The sequence below is a fragment of the Emys orbicularis genome, chromosome 13, assembly GCF_028017835.1.
Source record: "Emys orbicularis isolate rEmyOrb1 chromosome 13, rEmyOrb1.hap1, whole genome shotgun sequence".
Lineage (NCBI taxonomy): Eukaryota > Metazoa > Chordata > Testudines > Emydidae > Emys > Emys orbicularis.
Genome location: NC_088695.1, coordinates 48280135 through 48308067, shown reverse-complemented (window position 1 = coordinate 48308067; position 27933 = coordinate 48280135). Strand labels below are relative to the sequence as shown.

The following is a 27933-nucleotide window of genomic DNA, read 5'->3' as shown; positions in this document are numbered from 1 at the left end:
AAACGCTCTGCTCCATACCTCTAGCCCTTTGCTGCGAAGTAGGGACGAGTCCTCATTCACCGCGGGCAGCCAGAGTGTCTGGATCACACTAATCCCTTGCATCTGACCAAGAGAAAAACCCGGGGACCAGCAGCAGCAGGTGTTAGGGGGAGGCCAGGGCATGATGAAGGGCGGGAGGGCATGCCCTGGTGCATACCCAGATGCTGCTCAATAAAGGGGTCAAACGTTTGCTCTTTCAGCAACTGCCCAGCACCTGCCCATCCCCCCAGCAACCACAGATCGGACGGACTTTAGAAACACGCACGCAGTTTACTGTTAAAATACCACACAAAAGCCTGAGCACGGGGAGTCCTCTCCAGCAAGGGGTCGGGCTGAGGCACAAGTAACAGAAGTTGTAGAAAGAGAACAGCACAGGAGGGGGAAGACTCCACTTCCAGCCCCGCGACCACCGAGCAACTTCCTGGGCAACGGGAGCCCTTGTTCCTGCCGTACTGTGGGAGGGGGACGGCGCCCTGGCTGCTAGTTAGTAGCCAGCAGCTGTTTTCGCTGTTGCTCTAGCAGGGCTTCCAGGTGGTCTGCCCGCTTCACAGCTGCCTGGAGCACACAACAAGACAGGAGAGGGAGTCGAGGTTAGACACGTGGCAGAGGGGCACAAGGAGGGACAGAACCGGTGCCAGAGACCCTGCCCCAGCACCAGGGCTCCTGCCCGCAGGGACACTTACTTCGTACTGTTTCCGAAGAACATTCACCGTCTCCTCTTTCTTCACGATGGCCATCTTCACTCTGCACGGAGACAAGGGAGACACGCCGACGGCCGTGCTGAACACCTGACACATGGCTGGGATTCAGCACAGCAGCAGCCAGCGACAGGCGCTGGCGAGGTAACAACGGTCCCTCTCCTCTCCTGGGACTCACGTGCCCCTGCACACACTCATCGAGCCTGTTGCGCTAATGAGGGGGTGTCGGGGATCAGACGTTAATAAAACCCTTGCTCCCTGTTATGACATGAAGCAATTTGGGGGCCTGGATCAAGTTACCAATGCCGAGGAGGAGGTAGTGACCTCACTGTGCTGAAATTACCCAAAATGCATTGAGATGACTTGAACCCTAAATTCTGCCTTTCCTTTCCAGACTCTTTCAGGTGCTAGCCGCACTCCTCTGCCGCTTTGCCAGCAGCCTATCACAGCCCTTTCGGCTTCAGCAATGCCCTCGGCACCAGTCTTCCTAGCGCCAACTTGGGGTGACCTTTCCCAGCGATTGTATGTAGCAGAGAGAGCTGGACTTGTCACCGCAGGCAAGCGTGCTGGTCTCTGCAGCAACCTCGGCCCTGCAGGGAGGTCACCGATGCTCTCCCTGTTGGATGCACGGTGGGGAAGTCGGCAGGCTGAGGGGGGAAGTGTCTCACCTCAAGCCACAAAGCATGTCAGTGTCAGAGCAGGGAGCTGCTCCCAGATCTCCTGACTCAGCCTTGTGGCTTACCACAAGACCATCCTCCCTCGTCAAGAACACGAGAGGCAGAGATGGGCCCAGGTGGTGGAGAGGAGGGGACACTCAGAGGGGCTGGAGCAGTCACACAGCCTGTGTGCAGACACCAGCACACCGCACCCAGGGCCCACTCCTCCCCAGGTACCTGAGTGCACTTAAAATCACGCAGCAGGAAGGACGATGCCCGCAGCCAGCCCCAGGAGTTCACGTCACTGTAGTGCTCCACCCGACGCTGCTGGTCAAGAACCCCTCGCCCCAGCTTTGCCTGCCAGGAAACATCCCGTCCCTCTCCCACCTGGCCTGATGGTGCAGTCTCCCCCTTCCCCTCCCCTCCCCCCAGCTGAGGGCTCTGCGCCAGAATTCCCCGCCTTCCCTGACAGCGGGATCACCTCCCGATCTGCTCTTCTCTACCTTTCCGGCCAGACTCTCAGTGCTGCTGTTTGCCAGCTTTGGCCCACTAGGTCGACAGAGCCAGGTCTGCTGCGGGGGCGGCCTGGCTATCTCCATGGCAGCACCTGACAGGAGCCGATCGTAGGCCAGGCATAACCCAGTTGCTCCTGGATAGTCACAGCGAGCGGCGGCATGTATGCGCACATGTCTGCACTCCTCTGCCCTCTCCCGGCAGGAATATCTACAGCACCAGACCAGCTAGAGCCGCTGAAGGTCCCCCTAGCTGGGCCAGTAAAGGAGCAGCTCCTGGGGCTCTCCAGGGAGAGGCCCGTAGGTCTGGTGCCACAGGGCTGCCACTGGGCCCAGGGGGATCAGCACAGAGCAGCAGAAACCACAGGCAGGTAGCTAGGGTGACCCACGGCTCCACGCAGGAGCAGGCATGTGTTAGAAAATGCAGTGCTAGGACCCCATGTGACATGGGTCGGTTTTGCATAGGTGACAGGCTGTGGGGCTCGAGCTGCCCCCAAGCCCCAGTCTTGCAATCGCGGAGCCCAAGCCCCACGGAGCGGGAGCTCAGCCCTCACCTCTTATGAACCTCCTCCAGCTCTTCGTCCTTGTCCCGGGCTATCCTGTCCAGCTCCAGGCGCTGGCGGGCTCGCATCTCCGACATCTCTGCCTTCAGCCGCTTGTTCTCCTCCTCCGTCCCCACCAGCCTGTCTGCAAACTCCTGGCGAATCACCTCCGACAGGCTGCTCCTCTCCTTGGCCAGCTGGTCCTTCACCTGCGGGGGACAGGAGAAGTCAGGTGCTCTGATGGGCACGGAGCATCCAGGGGGAGCTCAGTGCTACGCGAGGGGGAGCTCACTGGAGAGCATCCCACACACCTGGGCAGCAGAGCTCCTGCCCCGTCCCAGTGCACAGCCTGCCCCTCACCCACCTTCCTGATGTCTTCCACCTCCTGCTCCTTGTGCTTCACGAGGCCCTGCAGGTGCAGGTTCTCGCCTTCCCGCTCAGCCAGCCGCCCCTTCAGCTCGTTGCAGCGCTCCTGCAGCTTCCGCTCAGACCTCTCCAGCTCCTGCAGCTCCGCTTCGTACTTGTCTCGGACTCTCTTTATCCTGGGGGAAAACACAGGACCAGCCGGCCTGGATCAGAGCCCAGGCCCAGCTAGCCCCGTTTCCCACCCCAGCCAGCACCGGAGGAGAGGGGTAAGAGCCCCACAGCAGGAGATCCGGGAGAATCCTACCCCACATTGGGTCTCAGCCTGGCCTCTGATGGTTAGAAATCGGCTTACACCCTTAAGCAGATGGTTTCATATCCCTGCCCCAAAGATGTAGTTCTGGTAACTCTGGATGTTCTTCTTGTCCACAGAAATGTTCCATCCCTTTTGGAATCTTGTTAAATTATTGGCCTTCCCTGCCTGTGGCAGTGGGTTCCACAGGCTAACCACACATTGGGTGGAAAAACCTTTCCCTTCATCGGTTTTCCATTTCCCACCTCTAAACTACACAGAATGTCCCATGGTTTGAGGGTATAGGGGCAGGCAAGGATGCTGGGTAAATAAGGCCCTAAAGGGAGCCAGGTTACGGGGGAGGGAAGCGGTGTCAGAGCTCTGTGAAGGAGATCAAACGAAGACAGCTTTCACTCCCATAGGTGGCCTCCCTCAGCCACCAGCATGGCATTGTGGGAACCACTGGGCCTGCATAAAGGAGGCCTGCCCAAGGGCTATGGAAGATCATTTGCAATCCCTCCTGGCTTATTTAACTCCTTCCCAGCCATGGGCGGGGATGGGTGCCTCTAAAGGTTTTCAGTGGGGAAGCATCTGCTTCGCCATTCAGCACTCAATGGTGCAAACCTTCATACATGCTACCTCTTCGCTCCAAAATTAACAGTGTTCAAACTGCACACACAACTGTGTGCCTAACTGGGTGTGCAAGGTTGCGGAGGTGCAAACTGGGCTTTTACACACACAAATCATTAGATGCATACCAGCCGGTGATGCAAGCACTCATAAGTGCATCCACAAATCAGGCACACAATTTCAGGCTGAGTTTAGAAAAGCCAGGCCTTTACAAAGAAGCATAAGTGAAACAGTTCTCCAAATACGAGTACCAGAGTGCTTATTTTCATTGCTTACTACTGTGCGCCTTAATTCCTGGGTCAGGGCGCTCCAGAGCCCCGCAACTCACTGAACCCCTGCTCTCCTCCACTGAGGTATGGAGCCTGGGGCATCCTCCCACACTCCGGTTAGCGTGTTCTTGGCATGGAGAGGTGGGCCCAGCTACAGAGATGCCAGATGACTGGGTTGGAGGCCTAGAAGCACCAGGGCTCACTCATACAGGCTCAGTACATCCCTGTGGCCACCTGGCCCCTTCCTACCTGTTTTCTGCCACCCTCTCGCACTCTTCCTTGGTAGACGACATGTCGACCTCCAGGCGCTGGATGACCAGCTCGATCTCTTTGTCCCTCTCTTTCCTCACCTCCTCCTTCAGCTCCCGCTCCCGGGAGAGCAGCCAGGCCTCCTGGGGAGAGAGTCAGACATGGGGTCAGGTGGCAGGAGATCCAATTACAATGCGGACTGGGGTGGGGGACAGCAGCTTCAGTGAGGAGCGGATGTGATAACTGGGCCTACACATTTACCCTAACTGTGAGCTCAACTGTGGGAAGTGACTGAAAGTTCATACGGTGTCACAATAACCAAGACAACAAACGCTGACGGGGAAAGGTGCATCAGGAAGAGACAGACAATCAGTCCAAACCAAAAGGCTTCCTGCTACACCTCAAGGGCTGCGTTAAAATCATGCCTGATAAACAAAAACAGTGTGAGACTAGAAATTATGAACCACCTTGGTGCGTTGGCAATCAGGCCAACAGAAGGAGAGGCTGGGCTTCCCCACCCATCACTTCTTTTTGAGGTCCCCCAGAAGTGACTTGGGGTTGGGGGCTACTGCAGCGCTGGCTGAATGAAAGAAGGGGAAGGCATTAGCTTTGCCATCGGAGTTACCACCCCCACCATCTCCTGGGACCCTGGACTTCTTTCTTCCTAATCCTGAGAGACATCCTGAGCAGACCAGGATAGAGAGGGGGGCGCCCAGGTGACATCATCATCTTCACTGGCTCCAGCTGAGTCCTGACCATCACCTGGGATGTGAGACTGTCGCACTCCTCCCCCCACCTGGTGTCTTCTTCCCCACTTGATTTTTCTCTTGGCTATCTCCCTTCTTTTCCCTTCTGTCTGAGAAGTGTCTGGCTTAGCCAGCCACGACAGTATATTTTGCAACAGTGCTGCGAGCCTGTGACCAGAAAGGCAGCGAAATGCAAGGTCCTAAACAGCCCGTCGCTGGTACAAGTTTGCCAGGTCTCAGGGTGGCTGATCAGATCGTGGGCTGGGCCTGGGGTTTCCCAGCAGCGAGGATGCAAGTGAGAGTTAACACCAGAGACTGAAGCTGCATTTTCTCTCATCGCTGTTCTTCTCTCTCCCCTTTTGTGGGTCTTTGTCTTGTTTTGTCCTCTAGGAAACGGGATGGGACTTTACCAGCAGCGCCAGCTCCAGCTCCCCTCAACTAAAGTCATCCCTTTCCCCAAAGACCGTTATTACCGTCTTAACCCCATCGAAGAGACGGTAGGACAAGGGGGGTCTTTGTAAAACCTCTCTCCAGCTAAAGGGAAGGGAACAAGGGCTGTTGTCAGACTGAAAGCTTTACTCAACCCTTTCTATTCCAAAGGCTCTCACTGGTTTTCCTTCTTTTCTGTACCGTTACTAACAGGTGAAAAGGCTGTTCGACGGCGTGTTGCCATGGTGCTAAACGGGCTCAGGTCTCCGGGTACCAGCCCCCAGACTGGCACTGTTTAATGCTGGACAGTGGCTGGGTCATGTTAACACCGACTCTTTGGGCCCGCATATTCCATCTAAATTCATACAACAGCCACATTCGCAGCCAAGTGTGCTGTTACCTCCTTCTTCATGTAGTTGGCCTCCCACGCCTGCTTTTCAATCTCCAGCCTGTCCTTCAGCACCTTCACCTCCGCCTGCAGGAGGGAACAGTAGGGTGAGAAACCTGCTCAAGGGAGCGCCACGCACCGTTGGCCAGCCAGAATGCCCCATGCCTTCCGCAGGCGAGGCCCAGCCCCTGCTCCAGGGGGGCAGTCTGCTTCACACAGCACACCCGGAGGAAAGGTGTCCACATTGCTGAGACGGGGGCTTCGACCAGCCCGGCAAGCTGCACCCAATGCAGGAATGTGGGTGTCCATTCTGCGCCCCATGGCTGACAGGAGTGTGGGGTGCAGCTCATTTTAATCTGCTCACGAGGCCACCCTCAGGGCACCCACGGGGCTATTCTATCGCCCAGGGCTAGAGCCAGGAGGAGACCACACGCATGGGCTGGGGTGTAGGGCAGACCTGGTGCCGCCTCTCCTGCTCCTCCTTCCCCTTTTCGTACTCCTCCTTCAGCGCCTTGGTGACTATGGAGCCGTTCTCCTCCAGCTGCCGCCTCAGCTCCTCCAGCTCCGCTCTCTGCCTGTCGGACACAGGGTCAGCACTGTCAGTTCACTGTCACAATGCCCCTCGCCAACCCATGGCCCAGCGAGCTGGCAGCCCTACTGGACTCAGCAGGACTCTCACCAGGCGTCAGTGGCCCACCCTGGCCCCTTCCAGCACTCGCAGCACAGCCTCCCCAGTAAAAAGCCAGCTCTGCTATCCCTAGGCCCAGCAATGCTCGTCCCTCAGTGCAGCCAGACTGGGCCGTCGGCTCCCACCCCATTCCAGATAGGAAACAGAGCCATTCTGCTTCCACAAACCTGGGGAGCAGGAACCGGCCGTCTCCGCTCGCTGGGGAGCGCAGTGAGAAGAACCTCACAGCTGACCTCTCCTCCAAGCCCCACCAGCCAGGATCAGAGTTGCTCTCCCAGCCCTTTCCTGCAGCGTGCTTGCGACCGCATGGAGAGACTGCACCCCACGGCACAGGGTCTGCCAAAGCCAGGAGTGACGCCAGTGGGAACAGCCGCCCCTGAGAGACATGGGGGCCGGTGGAGACAGGATTTGGCCTAAAGGTTCGCACTCTTGCTGGACTAACAATCTGGTTTTAGCCAGTCCCTTGATCAGGGAAGAGCCTGAGAACCCCAGTTCCATCAGGGTGGGTGGTGTGAGGGAGAGCCCGATTCCCACGCTCTAGGCTGAGCACAGACCCCTCTCTGCACCGGGCTGCTCTCACCTGGCTGCCTGCTGATTGAGCCGCTCCTTCTCCTCAGCGACCTCGCTGTAGAGCCTGCGCCGCTGCTGCTGGAGCGCCTGCTCCTCCTGCTCCAGGTGCTTCTCGTACCTGCCGTGGGGGAAGGGCCGCTCAGGGGACTCGCCTGCCCTCACAAGGCTGTCCCTCGGGGGTTACGAGTGTATTAGTGGGACTCAGAGCTGCAGAGCCGCTTGCCTCTCCTCCCCCTGCAATGCCCCAGCCCTGTTACGCCGCTCAAGCTTGGCGGGAAGCATTCATTCCCTGCTAGCTGCCCTCGCCTCTCAGTTGAGGCAGACGGGGGTGGCTGTCCACGTGGGGAAGGAACTTCTGCAGCTGAAATCCACCAGCAGGCCACAGGCTAACGGGGGATATTAGCAGCTCATCTCAGGCTGGGGCGCTGGAACGGTCTGGCCAACGGGTGCTAGTTTATCCCAGTGGGTGGGACACATGAAGGCTTGAGGCAAAGCTGCAGCTGGCCATCCAGCCTAGGGGTGATTATCTCCCCCCCACCCCTCTGACTCCCGCACGGGACAGAAGCAGATAGGAAGGATCCAGTGTGAAACTCCAGCCCTTCCTCTGGGTCCCTACGTACCGCTGCCTGGCCAGCTCCCTCTCCCGCTGGCCCTGCTCCTCCTTCTCCCGCTCCAGGAGCTCCCTCAGCTCCTCTGTCTGGCGGATGTAGCGCTGGGCTGCCCGTTCGTCCGACTGAAGCAGCTCTGCCTCGTGCAGCGTCTTCAGCTTCTTGATCTCCTGCTTGTGTTTGGCGATTAGCTTCTGGATCTCAGGCTCCAGCCCTGGGGGTCGAGGGAGGGGAAGGGAAAAGACACTCAGCTGGTGATACTCATGGGGAAGGACAGTGGCATCATCCACACAGCCTGGGTGAATGGGGCTCTCAGAGTGTAACATACTCACACCCGATCTCAGACCAATGTCCTTGGAAAGCGAGTAATGGCTCTGCCAGTGGTTAGCTCTCACCACGTCATGGCCTGGAGATAGGACAGGCAGCTAAAGGAGTGGGAGGGAAGGGGGAGCTACCCAAGCTTTCCAGCTTCAGGACTGAATACCCCATAACATTGATGGGGCAAGCCCTGAGTCCTTCCACCATGCCTGCAGGGAACTAAATAAAACACTCTGCTATACCTAACTCAAAGCTAACCCTTCTTCTGGGCTTTGCCGCAGCCTGCTAGAGTGTAAACTGTCAGGGACAGGGACCGGCGTCGCATCGCATGCAGCATTACTTATGGGCGGGGGAGGAAACTTGCTGAGCCCTGTACAGAAGTCAAGGTCCTCAGCTCAAGAAACTTAAAGTCCAAGAAGAGCATGAACCAGTCACTTTATTGTCAGCTCCGGCCAAAACCCAGCCTGGGGCGGGAAGAGGGAGCCGACAACAGGAAAGACAAAGGACCCAGAAAGCGCAGTAAGGAAGGATCCTGCACTGGCTCCTAGGAGAAGGGGCTGGATGAGCTAACAGGGCTTTCCCTTCTCCAGCTGCTAATGCTCTGTCTGCTGTGACTACTCAGTACTTGGCAACTGGAATAAAGGACAAAACCAGCAGGGAACCGTCACTGCTACTGTGAGCTGAGCTTCAAAAGGGAGATGACAAAAAAAAGCACAAAGGCGGGGCAGCCTCCAAGTCAGGGCCAGGACATGGAAACGCGCCATGGGCAATTCCTGACCCTCCCCACCCCGCTTGTTGATTTAAGTTACTGTTCAGGGGCATGTGTCTGAAAGCAGGATCTTGGCTCCTCAGAAGAACCTGCTCTCAGCCCAGTACCTCACAACCCTCCTAGCAACGGCTAGCTGGGACGTCAGAACAGAGCGTTATGGCCCCAGGCAAGGAAGCTGCAGCCGAATCTCCTGCTCGCACTGGACCATCAGCAGAGGCAGGAAATGCACAAGCAGAACAGTCCTGACATGTGGAATCTGCAATGAGGTGTCAGCAGCTCCTTATGGGTAGGGTGCCCGCTGTGTGCATGTGGGGGGTAGGGACAGGTACACACTGGCTTTCACACCTCTGCAGAGAGAGGAACCTTCTGTACCTTTCACAGTGATTTCTTTGATCTTCTTGGTTTTCTCATCGATCCATTTCTCCCGGCGGATTTTCTCAGTCGCACTCATCAGCTCCTTGAGTTTCTTGATCTCCTGTTGGGAACCGAATATCAAACTTCAGGGACAAGATGGAAGGCAATAAAACTCCTTACAAATGCAGTTTTCCCATTGAGAGGAAAGTCCCTAGCACCAGACAAGAGCCAATGACCTTTGCTACACATGGGCAACCTGAACAGCCACAGCCCAAGTGCGCACCCCACAGCTAGGCAAAGACACACTGTCCCAGTGCCTTTACCCCTCTCCTTTGATGGGGCCAGAGAGCCCTGCGGAGCTCAGCAAACAGTAGCAGGGGAGTTACCTGTTGTAGTAGGAAGCCCTTGGAAATGCATCTGCTGAAAGTAGCAAACAAATGAGAGCCCCAGCTGGAAACCTGGTTTAGGGCGAATCCAGGCTGATGGTGCCTATCTGAGGACAGAGAGAGGCACATATGCACATCCATGTGCACATGCAGTTACCTGCCTGGAGAGGCATGTACGGAGTGCTGTGTTCTTTTGGGGAATCTATGAGTACTTGATGTTCCAACCCCCTGCAAGCCCCGATTCAGGACGGGAGCACGGGGGCTATAGGAGGACAGACAGATGCACCTTTCACAGGATCTTGCAACGTCACAGTTGAATCTACACAAGCTTTACAATGCCACACAGCTCTGCTAAAGAGGATGTTTTCTGGCCTTCCTGCAGCAGGCTGTGCCCAGGGCAGATATTAGCATGTCACTCCTTCCTTAGACACTACTGCTTTGCCAACTGCTTCCGATTCCATGGGCACAGGTGATGCTGGACACTCCAGGTCCTACTGCTCTTACCGTTCTTCACTAGGGCGCTTGTTTGGGAGAGCCAGCTCCAGCGTCCTGCCCAGTCAAATGTAAATCATTAACACTTGGCATTAATAAGTTTCCATGGAGGTTTCAGTTGAATACAGCATTCTCTAATTGCCGGCCGGATTGCAGTGCTGCAAAGCACCCTGAATCCTTTCGGATGCAAAACACTACCGAACCGTAGGACAGCTGTATCACCTGGACTCTGTTTGGAAGGAAGGAGGGTGGGGTTCATTCTAAAGGGTCTCTGGACAGCGTGACCTCCTCTAGGGAGAGGAGACAGCGAATTGCACAGCAGCAAAGTCAGAAGAGGAAGAGAATGATGGCTCGGACTCAGCCCCTGAGCCCAGTAACCAGTGCAGGGAGGCAGTGTGGTTGTGGCTGTTATTGTCAATGACCAACCCTCTGTGTCGAGCTGTGAAATGCTCCACATCCTCCCTGCCCCGGGCAGGGGTTTGCCTATTACCATCTTGATGCTTTCACCTGTAGGTGCTCAGAGACAGCAGCAGCTCCAGGTCAGCCAGACAGTGCACGGAACAGAGGTGCATGGCCCAGAGAGAGCCAAGAATAGATTTACCTCCCACAAGGGGGCCAGAGTGCACCAGACTGGGGAGAAACCCAAAGGCGTGTAAAGTCAGAGAGCCTGGGTGGGAGCAGAAACCCAACAGGGGACTGTGGTGATGACAGGAAGATGCAGCCAAGCAGGTGAGTTAACACGTGGACAGTGCTGGGAACAGCACTAAGGAGTATCACAGCTGGTCCTGCACACGAACATAGCTGCCCCTGCTCACACAGGCGAGGAAGTGCAAGTCACACCTAGGCTTCCTGCTAACCGGCTGCAGGACGTGCTGAAGGGGAGGGGGCACGTGAAAGCACCAACTGCTCATTCACCCCCGTGACTCAGAAAGCAGATGCAGCTGAAGGGAGCAGCCTGACTAGCTAGGCAGTGGGGCCAATACAGAAACCTGCAGCTCTCAAAAGAGCCGAGTGGCAGGGAGGCCCCATGAACTCAATTCCTCTCCGCAGACCAGCATGTGACGGGGCTAGCAAGGAAAGGAGAAGGGGCTCCTGACTGCTTGGCAACTCGGCTGGCCCTAGAGAAGCCGAGAAAGGGAATTTAACCCATAACACAAAGGATGACCACGGGGCTGGGGCACCAGCGTGCGACTTAGGAAGCCTGGGTTCAACTCCCTGCTCTGCCACAGACATCCTGTGTGACCTTGGGCGAGTCCCTCAGTCCCTCTGGGCCTCAGCTCCCCTCTGTACCACGGGGCTAACAGCCCTGGCCTGCTGCACACGGGGACGTGAGGATAAATGCGCTAAAGATCATGAGGACCCCAGATACTACGGTCATGGGGGCCAGATGAGTACGTGGGGCAGACAGATCATGGCAGGAGCCCTCAGCCCGGGTCTGTACCACCCCTCACTGTCCCCAGCTAGTCTCTCGCCAGTAAGTATTGCTGCCTCACATCTCGACCAGGTGCTGGGCCAGCTCAGCCCACTGCAAGATGCGAGCCACCCAGAGGCTCCGGGGAGCACGAGCGCACTTGCCTTTCCCTCCTGTCTGGACTCAAACTCTGGCTTAAAAACCAAAGTGAAACGAGCTTGGTGGGTCTTGACTTAGTTTCTATGCGTCCACGTGACAAAGTGGCCACGGTTTGATGCGAACGGCTGTCTCCACTCGATGCAGGGCTAGGAAATAAACAGCAGGAGGTGCGACAGGTCAGGACTGGGGTTCACTGGCTGGTCTGTGGACGGGCAGCGGGCTCAGAGCACAATAGCAGGAGGTGCAGGAGGCCCGTTGGCAGTGTACGTGGGAGGGTCGGGCACTCTCGCCAAGGAGTGAGTTCGGAGCTGCTGAGACTGGCTGAGGAGAACAGATCTGAGTACGGCGAGGCGATGGGTTGCTGCTCTGAGCAGCGCACAGCGACTGAGTCACAGGTAAAACCTGGGCGAAGGGAAACGCAGGATGACCGTTCCTCACGACGAGGCAGCATCCCGCAGAGGATGGGCTGTTTGCTGGAGGGCGGCAGGACAAGCTGAGCTCTCAGAGCCCCTTTGCCATCGCTCCCTCCGAGGGTTCCCCAACCCACATTACTCTCAGGCCCTGCGCATTTCCAGCCTGGGAACAAGCCCCTCTTTCCAGTATCCAAAGCCACCGTAAGAAATTCTTCTGCAGAGGCAGGTTTGTTCTGGTGCCTAGTAAGGCCTCACCCGGCGCTGCCCAGCGGGCTTGGGGCGTCATCTCCACAGCCTGGCCTCGGTGGGGAAACAGGCCGTCCTCGGCAATCTGACACCAACAGCTTTCCATTGCATGCCCAGCTCGAATTCCGGTCGGCCCAGCCAGGCAGGGCTCGGATGTAATGCAGCAGCCCCAGTCAGTCAGGATGGAAGCCTCCTCTGGCTTGCCAGCTAGCCTCAGACTGGGACCCACCCCCGGGGGAAGCCATGCTCTCTCCCTTTCATCAGCAGAAGAGGTAGCCAGGACCTGGACAGCTCCAGCCTAAGAAAGCCCACAGATTGGAGAGGAGACAGTGTTCTGCCTCCGCTTGCGCTCTGCTGTGATGGTCTCGGAGCGAGTCTCGTCTCTCCACTTCCCACCCCCCACCCATCCCTCCCTCCTCCACATCTTCTCACCAGCTCATGCTGCTCCTGCATTTGGGAAATCTTCTTGGTGTATTTCTGGTCCACCTGCTTCAGCTCTGCCACCACAGCCTCGCACTTCTCACTCAGAACCTTCTTATCGTCAATCAGCTGAGAGAGAGGGTGGGGGAAGGTTAGATCACCCACGTCGTGGGCACTGACTCCACTGCAGGTCCTTGGGAAGTTAAAGGATGCTCTGCCAGCTAACTACTCCGAAAGGCTGGTATAGAACCTGCTCCCTCCCCACCAGGCAGCCCCTTGCTGGAGAATGGGAAGCATGCCCCCCCCCCACACACACACACACACCGAGGCACAAGGGCTTTCGGAAGGAGTTTGTAAAAGACTCCCAACACTTCAAGAAGGACCATTGGAGAGGTGTGAGGAGGGGGCTCCTGGCTTCGTGATTCTAAAGCGTCCCACCCGGGAAGGGAGATTACCTGGTCGATGAAGGCCAGGTGTCTCTGGATAGCAGCCTCGTACTGCTCTCTCTGCAGCTGGAGCTGGTGGCCAAGCTCCTTCTCAGTCTCTTTGACGTGCCGCACGGTCAGTTCCCGCTGCTGTGCCTGTCAGGCGCAGGGGAAATAACCACAGGACGTTAGGGAGAGCTGCCCACATGGAGCCGGGGCTGGCATAACCAGTCACTTTAGTCCTGAAGGGCACAGAGAGGGCAGAGACCAGGAATGTGCCTGCCCACTAGGTTCAGCTTGACTGGGGTTGAGGGCTGCCAGGTCCCAGTGGGAGGGGGTGGGGAGGAGAGAAAGGGAGCAGAGCACAGACTGGGCAGGTGGGGCCAGGGGCAAGAAAGGCAGCAGTCCTGGCATGCTAGTGCTCTTCCCTTTCCTGAAGAGTTGCCGGCTGGATCAGGAGCGTAGCCAGGACCCAACCAGCTCCCATTAGGGTCACTGACACTGTCGGGCACTTTGGCAGTACAAAGAAGGCTCAGAAGTCCCAACCCGATTGGGCATCTTGTGGACAAGGACTGTGGAGGTGAGCACACCATGGAGGGAAGGGATTGCCCAGCCCCCGAGCTGGACTTTCCCAGACCACTGCCAATGGCTCAGTCCGTGTCAGCTCGGGATCCATCCCTCTGGTCCCTCCACGTTAGCTTGGCACCATGATGGAGAGGATCTGTCCCCAACTTGCCATGGGTATTTAGCATGACTAACTGCTCGCACTTTGGTGCAGAGGGTGGTACAGCTGCCCTCTCACATGGTTGAGAGTGCAGGCCAGCCCTGAAGGGCCAGCTCTGGTTCCCACTGCTGCAGGCCCCACGGCCCTCATTCCCGCCCCAGGCTGACGAGTGTCTGGGCTACACACCAGCGCGGTCTGCAGCAGGGTGATGGCTCGCTTCTTCTCCTCCACCTCTAGTTTCAGCCTCATGATGGAGCTGGTGACCTCTGTTGCTACGGCTGAAGCTTGCTCCAGGTGGGCCACCTCCTCTTCAGACAAGAGCCCCTGGGAGAGGAAACCAGCTCAGTGTAGGACCAGGAGACCCCCTCTTCCCCCCCAGCATCCTCCCCCAGGTCTCCAGAGGCAGGAGGGACTCAGCCACTGTACTGTCAGGCCCCTCACACGGGCTCTGGAACCCCAGCCCTCACCTACAGGACAGGTCCCTCGCTAACCTCCTGGAATGGAGACAGCAGATGTATTCCCTTTCCGTGCTCCAAAAGCCACACCCCAACCCCCCACTTGCCCAAGGCCGTGCCTTTTCGAGACTCCCCGCCACCCCAGCCAAGAGAGCAGCAAGGTGTAGGGGAACATGGTCCGAAGGCCTCGGTGGCTTCCCCTTTCCCAGCGAGGATGTTGACGGATCCATTTCAGTCTCCGTTACATTGGCCCCATCTCATTCTGTTCCACAGCAGCTTCCGAGCGGAACAGCCAGCGGGCAAGTTCCCATTTAACACACGTTGCAGGTGCTAGGCTAGCACACTGCCCTGCTGCTCACCTCCTGCTGAGTGGCAGAGGCAGCGGATCTGGGCCGCTCCTGCTCCGACTTCTCCATCTCATCCAGGAAGGTGATGATGCTCTGGAGCTTGGCTTCGGAGAGCAGAGCCCCGTCCCCAGGGACGCCGGGGCAATGGTTCAGCTTTCCAAACTTCTCCAGGTTATCAGCAGTCAGGGAGTTTGAGTCGGCCTCCTGCCCAGGGAGAAGATGGATCGCATTCATGGACACAGCAGCCTGCAGGGAGCAGTGCAGGGCAATAGCACAGCAGAGAGTGGGGACTGCTTGGGAGGCACGGCATTGGGTGAGTAATCAGCTGTCACCAATGGAACCGAATTCTTCCATCGCCCCCTAATGGCCAGTCCTCATGTGGACACGCTCACACTCCATGTCCGCAGGAATTCTGGCCTGGTTGAGAGAAGGGTTTTAGCAAGGCCCTGCTGCTCCTGGGGGGAGGGGAACAGGGCATGCATGCTTCACTTCCCCAGCCAGGCCAAATTCCACCTTGTCCCCGATTGACACTCCCAGAGGCACAGTCTGAAATGGTGGCATTTCACGGGCATTAACTTTCCATCCCGTCTCTGACTGCGTGGCCCTGGGAGGGAAGCCTCCTTGCCCACAGCAGCCCTAGCCCAGCTCTGTCTAGGGGATGATCTTATCCAACCCTGAGCCCTGACATTACCCCATCTATCCAGGCATATTTGTCTTTCTTGTAGAGCTTAGGTTGGGGCATCAACTCCGGCTCCTCCTCCAGCAGTTTGAGGGTGTCCAGAAGCTCATTGAGGGTGACCTTGGACTGGGCTCTGCTGGTCGCAGTGACCACCGTCTGCAGCTCCTCACTGGCCAGCTCTCTGGAGTTCACATCCTAGGGAAGAAGGGGTGGGAGGAATTGAGGGAAAAACCCACACATGGTTTACAGGGCCTGCCCAGCTTGTAATCCGGGCTTTAAAGAGCCACAGAAGGCGGGGGGCTCAGTGCGGCCTGATGCAGAACAGGGAGGTCAGTAGCCCTTTGAATCGAGAAAGGCCTAACGCACAGTCCCAGCTTTCTCTGCAGTGGGGTCATTTTCCACGCTCTCATGCAAGCCTCTTTAGCACACACCCCTGGGCCAGTTGAGCAAAGGGCTGGGCACCTGCTGGGCCTCCCTGAACTGAAAGGGTCTGGAGGGAGGGGAGGGGAGAGGAGGGAGAGCCAAATCCAGTGCCTGAGCTTTCGAAAGCCCCAGGGACTGGAAAGAAGAGAAGAGCTGAGCCCACCTGTGGTTTGTCCTCTGCCACGTTATCCTGTCCAGTGCCCGAACCGGGCCCTGGGGGGAAGATTTCTTCGGGCTCGGCAGCTGCTGCGTGGAAATTTGCATCTGTGGGAATCAAAGCAGCATTCACTGCTTTACACCAACCCAAGAGCCCTGGCCTTCCTTTCGGCTCCCATGCCCCAGCACCCCACTGCCCAGGCTCTCGGCCGCTGGCGAGAGGTGCACACGGAGCTACGGCCCAAAGGCCTTGGGGAGATTCTCACCTGCATTATTGGCTTTGACGACGCTGTTGGCGGGACTGATGTTCTTCACAGAGGCCGGCTTGGTGGGTTTTTTCCTTCCCACCCGTCTGCTTTCCTTCAGCAGCACCAGCTCCTCCTCCGCGAGGCGCTTCGCATCAGAGGCCTTTTGGGCTCGTTTCTGTTGAAGCTCCTGTAACAGGGGACTGTCCGTCAGCATCCTGCCTGGCACAAGGCCCCCCTCTGCCCATGTTGCTGAGCTCCTGCACCGCTCAGTTTGTGTGATCAATGGCTGGGGGCAGGGGGGGCAGCTTGAGCACTGGGGAGATGCTAGTGAGCGCAGCAGGCACTGAAGGGTTAATGAGAGGACAATCCCATCCAGCAAGACTTAAAAATGAACATGTCCATGCTGCATCGGCAGCCCCCGGAGACCAAGCCTTCCTGTGCAGGGCTGGCAGGGTGGGAGTAACCACAGTACAGACTGCGAGCTGCTCCAATAGTGAGTAACGAGGGCACGATACACAGGACAGACGCTGCATGCGCAGCAGCAAAGCCAATGCTCCCCGCCAGTGTGCTTCAATCTGCCCTGCGGGGACCTGCTCCTCCCAAGAGAGGAGTCCTGTCGCTGTGGCCCACTGAGCCGTGACCTCTCTGCAGGGGCGGCCAGTTCGGATGTGGACGGTTGTTATCCAAGAGCTAGACTGAGATCAGCTTTTCACACAGACTGCTGAACGGCAAGAGACTCCAGGCTGGCCAGGGCAGAGGCGCTGGATCCCACCCCACACTGAGCTGCCCAGCATCCCCCCAACTCTTCCCCCAGCTATGCTGCGTGAAGCCCTTGTGAAGGCAGAGAAACACGCCTCCCTGCCCTTGCCCCACATACACATTAAAGATGGCTCCTGAGTAGGTAAGCCAATCAAACTGACCCACCCATTGCTCAGAGCCCACTGGCCCCACCATTACCTGGATAGCAGCTCGCCGGGCCAGCTGGGCCTTCTCCTCCCGGATTCTCCGTCTCTCCTCATCCTTCTTCCGCTGCAAGTCCAGGACGTTCCCCTCCTCCATCCGCGGCTGCTGCCTTTCCTTCACAGAAGCACAGATGGACGTTATTGAGAACTATGGATGCTCCTCGCCAGCATTCGCTGCCCATAGCAAAGAGATGCGAACAAACTGCATTTCCCTCCTGTCTGGGTTGCCCCAAACCCAGAGAGTTTCCTGCCCCAACCCTCCCTTTTCAGAGACTCTGTGCCCAGAGAGGTTTCACCCGAGGGTGCATGTTTATGAAACACTAAAAGCAATTATCTGCTGGCTAGGTTTGAAATCACTGATGAGACAGGTTTAAAAATAGAATCACACATGCAAAAGCTACGGTTTCCCCCCCCTATTTAGATAAATAATTAAATACAAAGAAATAGAAAAAGCTGCAGATGATGCATCACTTCCTAATGTGCCAGTTATTACCAACGGAGCACAACGTGCCAACACAGGACATCACTGCCCTAGACATTACGCGTGCCCAGTAACCGGACACTGGAGAACGAGGACTGAAGCCTTCAACAGGAACTACTGCTGTTACTGCCAATCAAGTGGCTGTTTGCAGCTACACCAAGGGAAGGGAATGACACTTGGAGAGACCACTCAGAGGCTGAAGCAAGGGGCTTGTGGCCTGGTTTTCAGAGGAACTAAATTCCCAGGGATGTCAACGTGAATATTCGCCATTCAAACACCCAGGCCAGCGGTGCTCTGTGCTGCCACATGAGCCACCCGAGTTCGATGCCTGGGCCCTTCTCTGGCTCCATGAGCCTGGAGGGGCCTAATGCCGCCCAACACATCCCTCTGGCTACATATCAGACCCTGTCCAGTTCTCAGCTGGGTGGCTTGGTGGCCAGAGGGGAACTACTTTTCCTGTTTCCAAGGGCAGCAGCACGCCAGCATCACACAAGGCTGTGCTGGACTGGGGAGTTGGCTCCGAGCGAATACCCAGGAGACCTGCCTGTGACAGACCTCTCTCTTGGAAGCCAACAAGTGCCCGAGAGCGGCTGCACCCATCTTGTGCCTCTGCGAGTGGTGTCGGTACCAGCGCTGGATGGTCACAGCCGCCAGGTTAACCTGATGAATGAACCTACAAGGGAAAGAGGCGGTTCAATGAGACTGCTGCAAGCACATGGGCAGAGACTACACACCCACAGCCTGAGGCACTACTGACCACCTCCCTCATCTGGTCTCGCCGTTCAGGTGGACATGCCCACAAGGGGACAGTAGTCAGAAGAACGGCCATACTGAGTCAGACCCAAGGTCCATCTAACTCAGTATCCTGTCTTCCTGTATGATCAGACACACAAGCTCCCAGAGAGACTGACAGCACAGACACAGACCATAGGCAGGACGAAATCGATGTATCTCCATTGAAGTTAATGGAGATATGCCGATTTCCACCAGCTGAGGATCTGGCCCACAGAATATGCACATCCGAATGTGTTACTGGACAAAACCTGCTCCCTCTCCCAGCTTCTGCGCTATATCCCACTTCCATTTCCCCATGCCCTCTGCAATCTGCCTTGACAGTGTCCATTGCCTCCCCCAGCCCTGGCCCTCCCTTCTCCCCTCCATTAGCCCCAAGCTTCTCCCACCCTGCCTGAAACTCCCCCCCCCCCCCCCACCTTTCTGTTCCGCTCCCTGCCTCACCTCTCTGCCTCCTCCTCCGTCACCTCCTTCCTCTTGAGCAGGCTGCTGCTGTTGTTGCGGGGCATTATGTTGTTGCTGGAAAAGTTCTTCTGAGACTTCTTGAAGCTGCTGCTCTCACTGTCCTCATTCGAGGTCGCCTTGATCATATTGCTAAGGGAGAGGAGGAGACTGTCTAGGGCCATCCTGCTGAATGCCACACCCACCCAGCGGGCTGGCCCAGTGCACAGGGCAGTAAAAGGCGCTTTGCTGTGCCCACCAGCCAGACCCATGGGCACCCATAACCGTCTCACTCTGCATAAAACCGGAACCTCTTGCTGGACAAGGAACTGCTCTTGGGCTTCGCCCTTTGCCAGGGACCGGCACCCAAGGGACGAAAGCACGTTTCAAGGGGTAAGGAAACCTTGAGAGAGGAGAAGGCACTTGCCCACGGCCATATAGCGAGTCAGTGGAACAGCTGAGAACATAACCAGGAGTCCTGGGTTGCCAGATCTCTGCAAGCACCTGCGCTGGTCAGGCAAGCACAATGAAACTCCATTTGTAAAGAGTGACTAGGGCTTTAGGAGCTGAACGGAGAGTCAAATGCTCAGTGTTTCACAGAGGAGCCCCCTCCCTTCGCCTTGTCTCACACACACCCTCAGTTCAAGGGCTGGACCAGTTCTGAGCCCTCAGGAGGTGCCTGGAGATCCATTGGCAGGTCTGGGAACATTCTATCAGAGCTGCTAGCAGTCGTCTGGCATGACGCAGCTAAGGGCCTGCACTGTCAGCTAGCAATATCAGTCACACTTGGGGGGTGACATGTTTTAAGACGCATCCTTTCTCATGCATCTAAACCCCTCCTGAGAGTATGGCGCAAGCCAGGCACAGGAGCAGGTCTGGTCACCCAGTCCAGGCCTGTCCGGTCACCCAGTCCAGGCCTGTCCGGCGGCAGAGAAATAGTCCCCAGCAGAGTGTTCACCCATACGTACTTGAGGGAAGTTGCTGCTTGGTTGGAACTTTTCGGCGTGGAGGCCTTGTCTGTGGTGGAGTAGTTGTTATGCACCATGGTGGTGACGCAGTTGCCCATGGCCCCTTTGTTACTCCTTGCATGGAGAGAAGAATGAGATGTTAGGACTGGCTGGATCAGAGCACAGAAATGGGCTCTTAGGATAACTGTACTGTTTTCCCAGCACCCCAAATACTCACAGCTTCTCTTAGGCTTTCAGGCATTGTTACCAGGTGCATTGCTGCCCAGAAGGCAGCTCCTAGAAATTCACTTGTCACCTAGAACGTACTCCTCCCCGGCTGGTACACAGCATTATGCAGAGAGCTACACACACATCCCCTTAGCGCAGGAAATGTGCTAACGTGGGACTGCAGCCGAGAGCCTGTGAGTTTGCGTCTGCCCGTCCCGGCATTTTCAACGTGTCGGTCTGGCGTAAGCCTTGCCTTTCGCAGCACGGGAAAGGAGGGAGTTTCAAATGCTGCATTGCAAAACCCTCTGTACATATTTCCTATACCATCTAGTCACCTGCAGTACGGGACTCCTGCTCTCTAGAGCAAGTGGAGCCACTGTACTCTCTAGTAAACGAGTGGGGAAGGAGCTTTGTACCCAGTGCACTAGAGCTACTCTACCCAAACCATTGCAGCTAAAGCCATCTTCCCCTCCTGCCATGTTCTCCTCCAACACCGTTGTCAGCTTCCTGCCTCTTCAACACCAGGTTCAGTCTCCTCATCCTCACCTGTGCAGCTCCATCCCCCTGCCTTTGCCTGCTCCTTCTACTCCTGGATTCACACTTTATTCATTCCCTCTCCTAAATCTAGAGCAGCATCTCTCTTCCTGGGCACTAAGCAACCTTCAAGTGTCTCCTCTCCAGCCCAGCCTTCCAGGACTAATCTCTGCTCAGATGCCATCAGCGCCCTGTTGCATCTGACCCTTAGCTATCGCGGTGCAGTTAGTTTAGATGGGGAGCTCCATCCCCCTGGTCTGTGAAATCCCATGCATACACTATACATTACGTGCGTGGGGGTCTAGATAGCCGTTCACATCTCATTCTCAGCTGACTCATATCACCACCTCCTTTTCCTGGTTTTAGCTCCACATCGAAAGAAGAGGGGTGAACCGTCCCAGCCCTGTGCTGCTCCCTCTCTTACCTGTTATTGGCAGTGAAGTTAGGTGCCAGCAGCACAGTGGTTTCTTTCTTCCTCATGCCTGCTGGGGACTCCAGCGTGCTGGAGCTGCGGGTGCTGGATGGGATCGGGAAGACCCTGGGCTGATCGTCCTACGGTGGCGTTAAGCAGAAGTAGGAGTGCGCTCAGTCAGTGTGTATTATAAACCCTCCCCGGGAATGTGGACTTCCTGCAAGGGCCAGTGTCTCCCAGAACGATTCACTGTCCCACCATGCATGTGCTCTGAAAGGTCCATTTGCACTCCTCCAGGTCAGGGACCAACAGCCAATGGACCAGACAAATAGACCCACGGTCGAACACAGGCCAGGGAGCCCCCATGTGGCAGTAGGCTGCCTTGCTAACCATTTGTGCTGCAGATCTAACGGGCAGGATATCAGGGGGTTCAACCACAGCAGCACCACGCTGGAGATGTACCCCTATACAGAGAGAACCGATCAAGGACTGAAGCATGGGGCTTGCCCCATTAACTTGAAGTCAATGGGCTACTCACATGAGTATGGGGAGCGTAATGTTGCCCACAGCAGTCAAAATAGGATGTCTCCCTTACCAGGACATTCCATGTGGTTCTCTTTTCTGGAGAGGTTTTGCTCAGACTTGCCAGCTTTTTTCTTCCCCCAGAGCTGCTGTCGAAGAAGGTCAAGAAGTCTCCAGACTGCTCGGCACTGTGTTCCGAAAAGAAGGACATCCCAAGAAAGAGAGGGAATGAAAACAAATCCTTTTCAGGAACCTCAAATGCAGAAATAACAGCAAAAAGACAGTGCTGCCCTGGGGGTTTCTCCTTCAAGGGCTGCATCTGTGGTGCCAGGGGAGGCTGTTGGGTGCCCTGCTCACAGTCTGGCACTACTCCATAGAGCTGGCCTGAAAAAGCCAAGACTCACCTGGCACCTGTTCTCCAAAACAGGAAGTAAAAGAGCTTTGCAGGAAGAGGGTGTCGTTACGTAGTCATTGGTTCTACATATAATTAGCTCATACCCAGTGCTGTATATTTCAAAGCCCCATGGAAAGAGATGTTCTATTATGGGAAGGAGTATGAGCGAGTGGCACAGCAGGGACTGAGAGTCAGGACTCCCGGGTTCTATCGATGACTTGCCACCTGACCTGTGGAAAATCACTGACTCATCTCAAATGGGGAGAATATCCCACTCGCAGGGGTGTTTTGAGAATTAACAAGAGTGTGTAAAGTGCTTTGTGATTCCTGGAGAGGTGGAAAGCGTGGAGGAGTGTATGTGAGGACGTGTGTGTTCCTAGAACGTGGAGCAAAGGCTGTACATACCCAGCAATAACTCAACGGGGGGAAATCTTTCACTGAATGCAGCATTTTTATTTTTATTTTTAAAAGTCTGAAAACCAAAATACCCAGAATTAAAGCTCGGCCAAAACGAAACCTTCAGACAGCGGGAAGCACATGAGCACAGCAACTGCCATTCTCATGGCACCCTGAAGTCCATGCGGACACAGCATCTGGTTATGCTTCTAAAGCCAGTCAGTCTGTTGATAAACGTTGCACAGTCTGTCAAAGCCTTTGCAAACCTCACAGAGTCAAGTAGACCTCACAGTCCGCTGCACCCCAAACACTCTCTCATTTCTAACTCGGCAGTGAGCAGCTCCAGCTCAGCACAGACCTGTGCTCCACTTGCAACTAAACCAGGGCTCATCATTTCTGAGCTACAAAGTGGCAAAAACAGCGTTACAAGAATTTGCCAAAGAAGTAAGCCTGTTTATTCAAGCTCCCATCTTTCAGAAATGGGGTCTCTCTTCTGCCTAAAACTGGCCAGGACTCCTCCTCTATCCACCAACCACAATGCAAAATTTGAAGGGCAGAGGGCCTTCAGTGAGGATTTACACAGCGGGAGGCAAAAAATCAGGCTTATAAGGAAGAGCTGATTACAACTCGGAACATGGGAACAAGCGAGCTCCCCAAACAAGCCCTAATTAACCTGGAAACTTTGTGAAGAACCTCACAAACAGCACACTAGTCTGAGGTGCCAGCTAGATCAGGACTCTGGTCTGTGTCAAGTGGCATATAAGAGAACTATTCTCTAAGCAGACTGGGACTTAATCCCCATTTCATCTACTATTCTACGCACAAAAGAATTTCCCTTCAGCATTTAACAATGCATTCCTGGAGGTGGGGGAGGCCTAGCTTTTAAGAGAAGCAGCAGCAGCAAGAAAAGCAAACCTTCACTGTGCATCAGCTCCTAGGAATAGGATGTCCAGAGAGCCCGCATACCCCACTCTTACACTCCGATGTTCAGCTCCCCCCTTACATGCTGATCAAGTAATCAGCCTTTAGAACGTGTAAGAGAGGCCCTAGATGAGAAGCACGGTATAAAATATTAGAGCCTGAAGCTGGAAGAGACATGGCATTCGTTTCTTTCATTCCTATAGTTCCCCTTTGCCTCCCTCTCCCAATTACACATTTTACGTCCCTAAGAGTAACAAAGAGCGAAAGAGCAGCAGGATCCCATGGGCTGGAGGCAAATTTCATTCAAAAAGGAAGCACGGTCCTTCCCAATCAGACAGTGTCAAGAATCTGAAATAGCAGAATAATGCCCTCCTGCCCCTTGCAAGACAAGAGGAGTGAGGACAGGCCCCAGGGAGGTCACAGCAGTTGACAGCAGTAGTTTCTTCGCTCCTGCAACAATACTGGATGCTCTCTCCCCTCTGAGAGCTGAAGAAATCCAGCTACCTATTTATGAGGCCCCTACCTCAGTAGTGTCTGAGCACCCACAGGGTTGGGAAGTAGATTCGGTCAATTCAACACGTCAGCTGTCCCCCTCCCTGCCTTGTCCACCTTGCAAGCACAATGATTTGCTATTGTATGGTTGCTCATGAGTGCTAGGCAGCACAGGTTGGATTATTAGCATGGGCAACAGTGCCTATTGGAATGAATATGGCATTCAGTTTACTTGAGGCTTATTTCTGAAAGAGGTTTCAGGCCCACAGAATTACACTTCCTATCTCCCTTGGATTCTAGCCCCATGTTCCCCCAAGTGAAGTACCTGGAACTCAGACACTGACCAGTTAGCCTAACAAGACCACGAAGCAGAGGGTTTCCTCGCTGTTTAGTAAACAGGATGGGTGGGTATTGTTTTAGCCCTTACCGAAAAGCACCGTTCACCTGCTGGTTGACCTGGGTGGTACTACTGCATCTCCGGAGATTGTTAATGGCTCTGGAGCAGCCAAGTCCTGCATCTTCCTGCACAGGAGAAAGTGAAATCTGTGACTGAGACACCCCATATTCACACCCTATACACTACGGCAATGATATTTGTACAAAATACGCCTTGTGAGGTGTCTTAGGAAAGCTAACACCACACCGGATATTAATCTTGTGATCCGAGGCACGTGTTGACTTTATATGAGAAGTTACAAATTCTCTCTGTATGATGGTGAAGACAAGACAGCCTAGCCAAGGTAAAGGGGATGAATGGGTCTGTCCTATACAAAGGAACGTGGCTTTACCTCAATTTACATATTAGCAGTAAACACAGCTATCCAGCTAAACGAGCAGGGGGTTATCCTGTTCCCGAGCTCAAGAGACAGAAATTAACATGGCACCTGCACCCTCGACAGATGCAGGAGACTGGGTCCTCAGAGGCCTCCCTGCCTGGTAAGATGAAGAAATCCCTTTGGGGATGTAAGGAACAGAGAGAGACTCCACCTTTATCCTTCACCTCAGGCGAAAAAGAAACCAAGTGATTTGCTCTGTGATAAGTCCTGCCCAGGCCAGCCAGTTAAAAGCTCGAAAGGAGATGGGGGTAAAAGAAACCGTCTTGAATAAAGACTGTATCTTTAAGTTTTAGACCTTGAGATGCATGTTTTCACTTTCATTTGTTTGTAACCGTCTCGAACTTTCTCTCTTTTACTTGGTATCACTTAATCCATGCTCTCTCGTTAATTAACTTGTTTTCCTTTTACTATAAGCCCCTTCGGTGCTGTGATTGAAGGGACGGGAATATTTACCTCAGTGATATTGATAAGCTGTGATGTCTGACTCTAACAGAGCAGCAAACTGAATGCCTCCTGTGAAAGCACAGGGGTAGGGGTAGGGGCTGTGCACTGCCAAGAAATCTCTCCGAGGCACCTGGGGGCTGGAATTCACTGATGGTTACGTTACCTGCTGGCGAGGTCTGGGCTGGGAGAGCCCTGAGGAGTTTGCTGGTGAGGAAGACAAGCTGGCATGGCAGGGAGCTGACACACAGTCTAATTTGCCAGCAAAGCTCACTCTTGCAAAGGCAGAGAGGGAACACAGTGGCTCAGAGCTCTGGGCATCCCCAGTAGGTGTGTTACAAAACCCAACAATAAATCTCTAAAGTGATGCATGGGCACAGAATGCCGGGATGGACTCAGCAAAGCAAATTCCTCCCAAAGAACTAGGGAATTCTAGAATAAAAATGCATAGCAATGGTGCCTCACAAAACAGCAACCGGCCCTTTGTGGAACCCCCCATCCCAAAGCACACACCTAACTTCTGCTCAGAGAGCAAAAGCAAGGGGAATGCATGTCCCCAGGGGATGAAGTTAAACACTCAGCAACCCCTAGAGAATAGAAGTGTATCAAGAAGTCTGAAATGTCTGCCCAGGTTCTCCTGGTGATGGGAGGGTTTGGGAGAAAGCACCCCACAAACGCAGTACTCACCGGAGCGTTCCTTCTGGGCTTGCTCTCGGTGATGACGGAGATGGAACGAGCAATGTGCTTAGCTGGAGAGGCACTGCTCGGCCGCCGCAAGACTTGCAGTGGGAGGCCCGTTAGACTCAGGTCCAAGCCATTGGCATTGAGGGCTTGGAATGAGGAACTGCTACGGGTGCTTTTCATTGTGGGATGGAGAGGGCGACAAATCCTAAAACTGCAGTGGATTGAGATGAGATGAAGCACAGAAGAGTACAACTAGGGTCAGGTGGCAAGTGAGAGGCACCTACATAGCTCAGTGACAGGAGAAGTCATCTGTCTGTCCCAGGGCCGGCTCTGGCTTTTTTGCCGCCCCAAGCAAAAAAAAAAAAAAAAGATTGGACGGAATGCCGCCCCAAGCACACGCTTGCTCGGCTGGTGCCTGGAGCTGGTCCTGGCCTCTCCGCTTTCCCCCCAACAGCCCAAACGCACAGGGGCTGAATATCCACCAGCTCACACCCTGCTTGGCCGGGCTCTCTGTACCTGCGAGTACTTGCTAAGCACCCATGCCAACATTTTCAAAAGTAGCCTAAAATTTTTGAACTTCAGGCACCTTAGGCCTGATTTGCTAAGCATCTGCAGCTCTCAGCATCTTCAACTGGGTTTGTGGGCACTCGGCACCTTTGAGGGTCAGATCCAGCATGTCTTAAGTTAGACTCCCAAAATTTAAGGTACCCAAAATCAGTGGCCACTTCCTTGGTATTTTGGCCTAACTAATCCCCAGACCCACCTGTGTCAGGCAGGCATGTATCACTGTCCCCATGTGACAGATTGGGAAGCTGAGGCTCACCCCACTATAACATACTGCGTCCAAGAGGGTTCTTTCAGTTCAGACACCATTCCCCACCTCAAACTCCCTTCATTCAGTTTTTACAAGTTGCAACTGGAGTGTGTTGAGAAGGGTTGTGAGATTCACGAATTAACACAACTTTTGTCACTCACTTCCAGCCAGGAATGTGTCCTTTCAAAGAAGGTTTTGAGGGAGTGTGAGGCCAAATTAACACACTGCACCCTCCAACCTTAACAGCCAAAGCGGTACTTTAATTCTGCCCCGTTCTTCCTTTTGCATAGCAAAGCCCAGCTCCCAAGGACCGCGCCGGCTCCTTTCCAACCCCCATGGCCTCAAAGCAGTTTCACAATTATTCTGCTATGTTGTTTTATTTCTTTAAATAGTAATAAATGTCCTGTGAAGCAGCTGAAATTGCAGAAAGCTTCAATTCTTGGAGAGAAAGGGGAAAACTATCTGGCCTCACATCACATACATACATACCTAAGCTCTTTCCAAAGACATTTGCAATTCCCTTGGCACAAGAAATAAGAACAAACAAAAGGCTCTCTATGGAAACCACCAAGCTCACACCAGGAAGATGGGTCACAGCCTCAGCTAGCACTGGGCTTGGGAGTTGGGTACATATTTGATCAGAGAAATGTATAGTTAGGTTATCTATACTACAAAAACTAATAAAATCAAAAGGTTTGCTCCAGGTTCCACACAGGTACGGCAGAAGCGATTTCAGGATTAGGGCTGTATACTGTAAGCCCGTCGAGGCGGGGACCATGGCTCCTCATTTGCATTATGAGGTGCCCAATACACTTTTGAGTGCTATAAAGTAACCAGCTCTGCAATCTGAAGGCCACTTGACTGTAACTGTCCATTAGCTGAAGCGCTATAACAGGGGTTCTCAAACTGGGGGTTGTGACCCCCTCAGGGGGTCGCAAAGTTATTACATGGGGAGGGAGGTCATGAACTGTCAGCCTTCACCCCCAAAATCCCGTTTTGCCTCCTGCATTTATAATAGTGTTAAATATTTTTAAAATGTGTTTTAATGTAAGGGTGGTCGTATTCAGACTTGCTGTGCAAAAGGTGTCACCAATACAAACGTTTGAGAACCACGGCGCTAGAACACCAGCATTCTTACTCCGAAAGCTCCTCTCCCTATGCCAGACCCCTCTCGGGTGCAGTGGCAGGTCAGGTTTGCATTGGGCCAGGATTGCTCCTTGCACATCCCCAGCCAGAGGAAAAACCGCACACGAGGAATTAAAAAGAAAAACTAAAAGTTTGTTGGCAAAACATCACTCACATGTGCCAGCACCCAGGTACCTGCATGCACAAACAAACCAAAGGGGATGAATAAGAATACAAAGGGGGTTCCTTACCTGCCTGAACTTCCAGCCGTCACAGTGCTGGGGACACCTGTATTTAGGGCTATTTCCCCAGCATCTATTTGGGGGGGGGGTGAGGGGGGTGCTTGAGAGAAAAAGGCAACTGAAGCCTCCAGGCCTTATAAGGATGCTCCAGCAGCAGAGAGGAGC

The 27933-nt window shown here is 54.7% G+C and overlaps 1 protein-coding gene across 1 annotated transcript; it reads right to left on the bottom strand.

The window, feature by feature from the left end:
- Window positions 1-376: 376 nt before the first annotated feature.
- CEP131 (centrosomal protein 131) lies at window positions 377-27932 on the bottom strand. Its single transcript, XM_065415661.1, has 26 exons — window positions 27778-27932; window positions 25591-25798; window positions 24054-24148; window positions 21497-21611; window positions 20914-21041; window positions 19749-19862; window positions 18784-18933; window positions 18103-18220; window positions 17062-17181; window positions 16123-16291; window positions 15864-15964; window positions 15290-15472; window positions 14611-14844; window positions 13983-14120; window positions 13103-13228; window positions 12660-12776; window positions 9139-9241; window positions 7692-7893; window positions 7082-7189; window positions 6271-6388; window positions 5826-5900; window positions 4251-4393; window positions 2812-2989; window positions 2460-2656; window positions 723-783; window positions 377-594 (listed from the first exon to the last, which is right to left on the bottom strand). Exons 2-26 carry the CDS (start codon window positions 25765-25767, stop codon window positions 520-522), a joined length of 3345 nt encoding a protein of 1114 aa, XP_065271733.1. The 5' UTR covers window positions 25768-25798; window positions 27778-27932; the 3' UTR covers window positions 377-519.
- Between the last annotated feature and the right edge of the window lies 1 nt (window position 27933).

Bases quoted from the DNA above. Each gene is read 5' to 3' on its own strand.
- CEP131 (XM_065415661.1), bottom strand. From the start codon at position 25,767: ATGAAAAGCACCCGTAGCAGTTCCTCATTCCAAGCCCTCAATGCCAAT. The intron at 13,229-13,982 runs GTGTGTAGCCCA...TGCGCCTGACAG, and splicing joins CCCTGCTGCAGACCGCGCTG to GCACAGCAGCGGGAACTGAC. The intron at 12,777-13,102 runs GTAATCTCCCTT...CCTCTCTCTCAG, and splicing joins ACCTGGCCTTCATCGACCAG to CTGATTGACGATAAGAAGGT.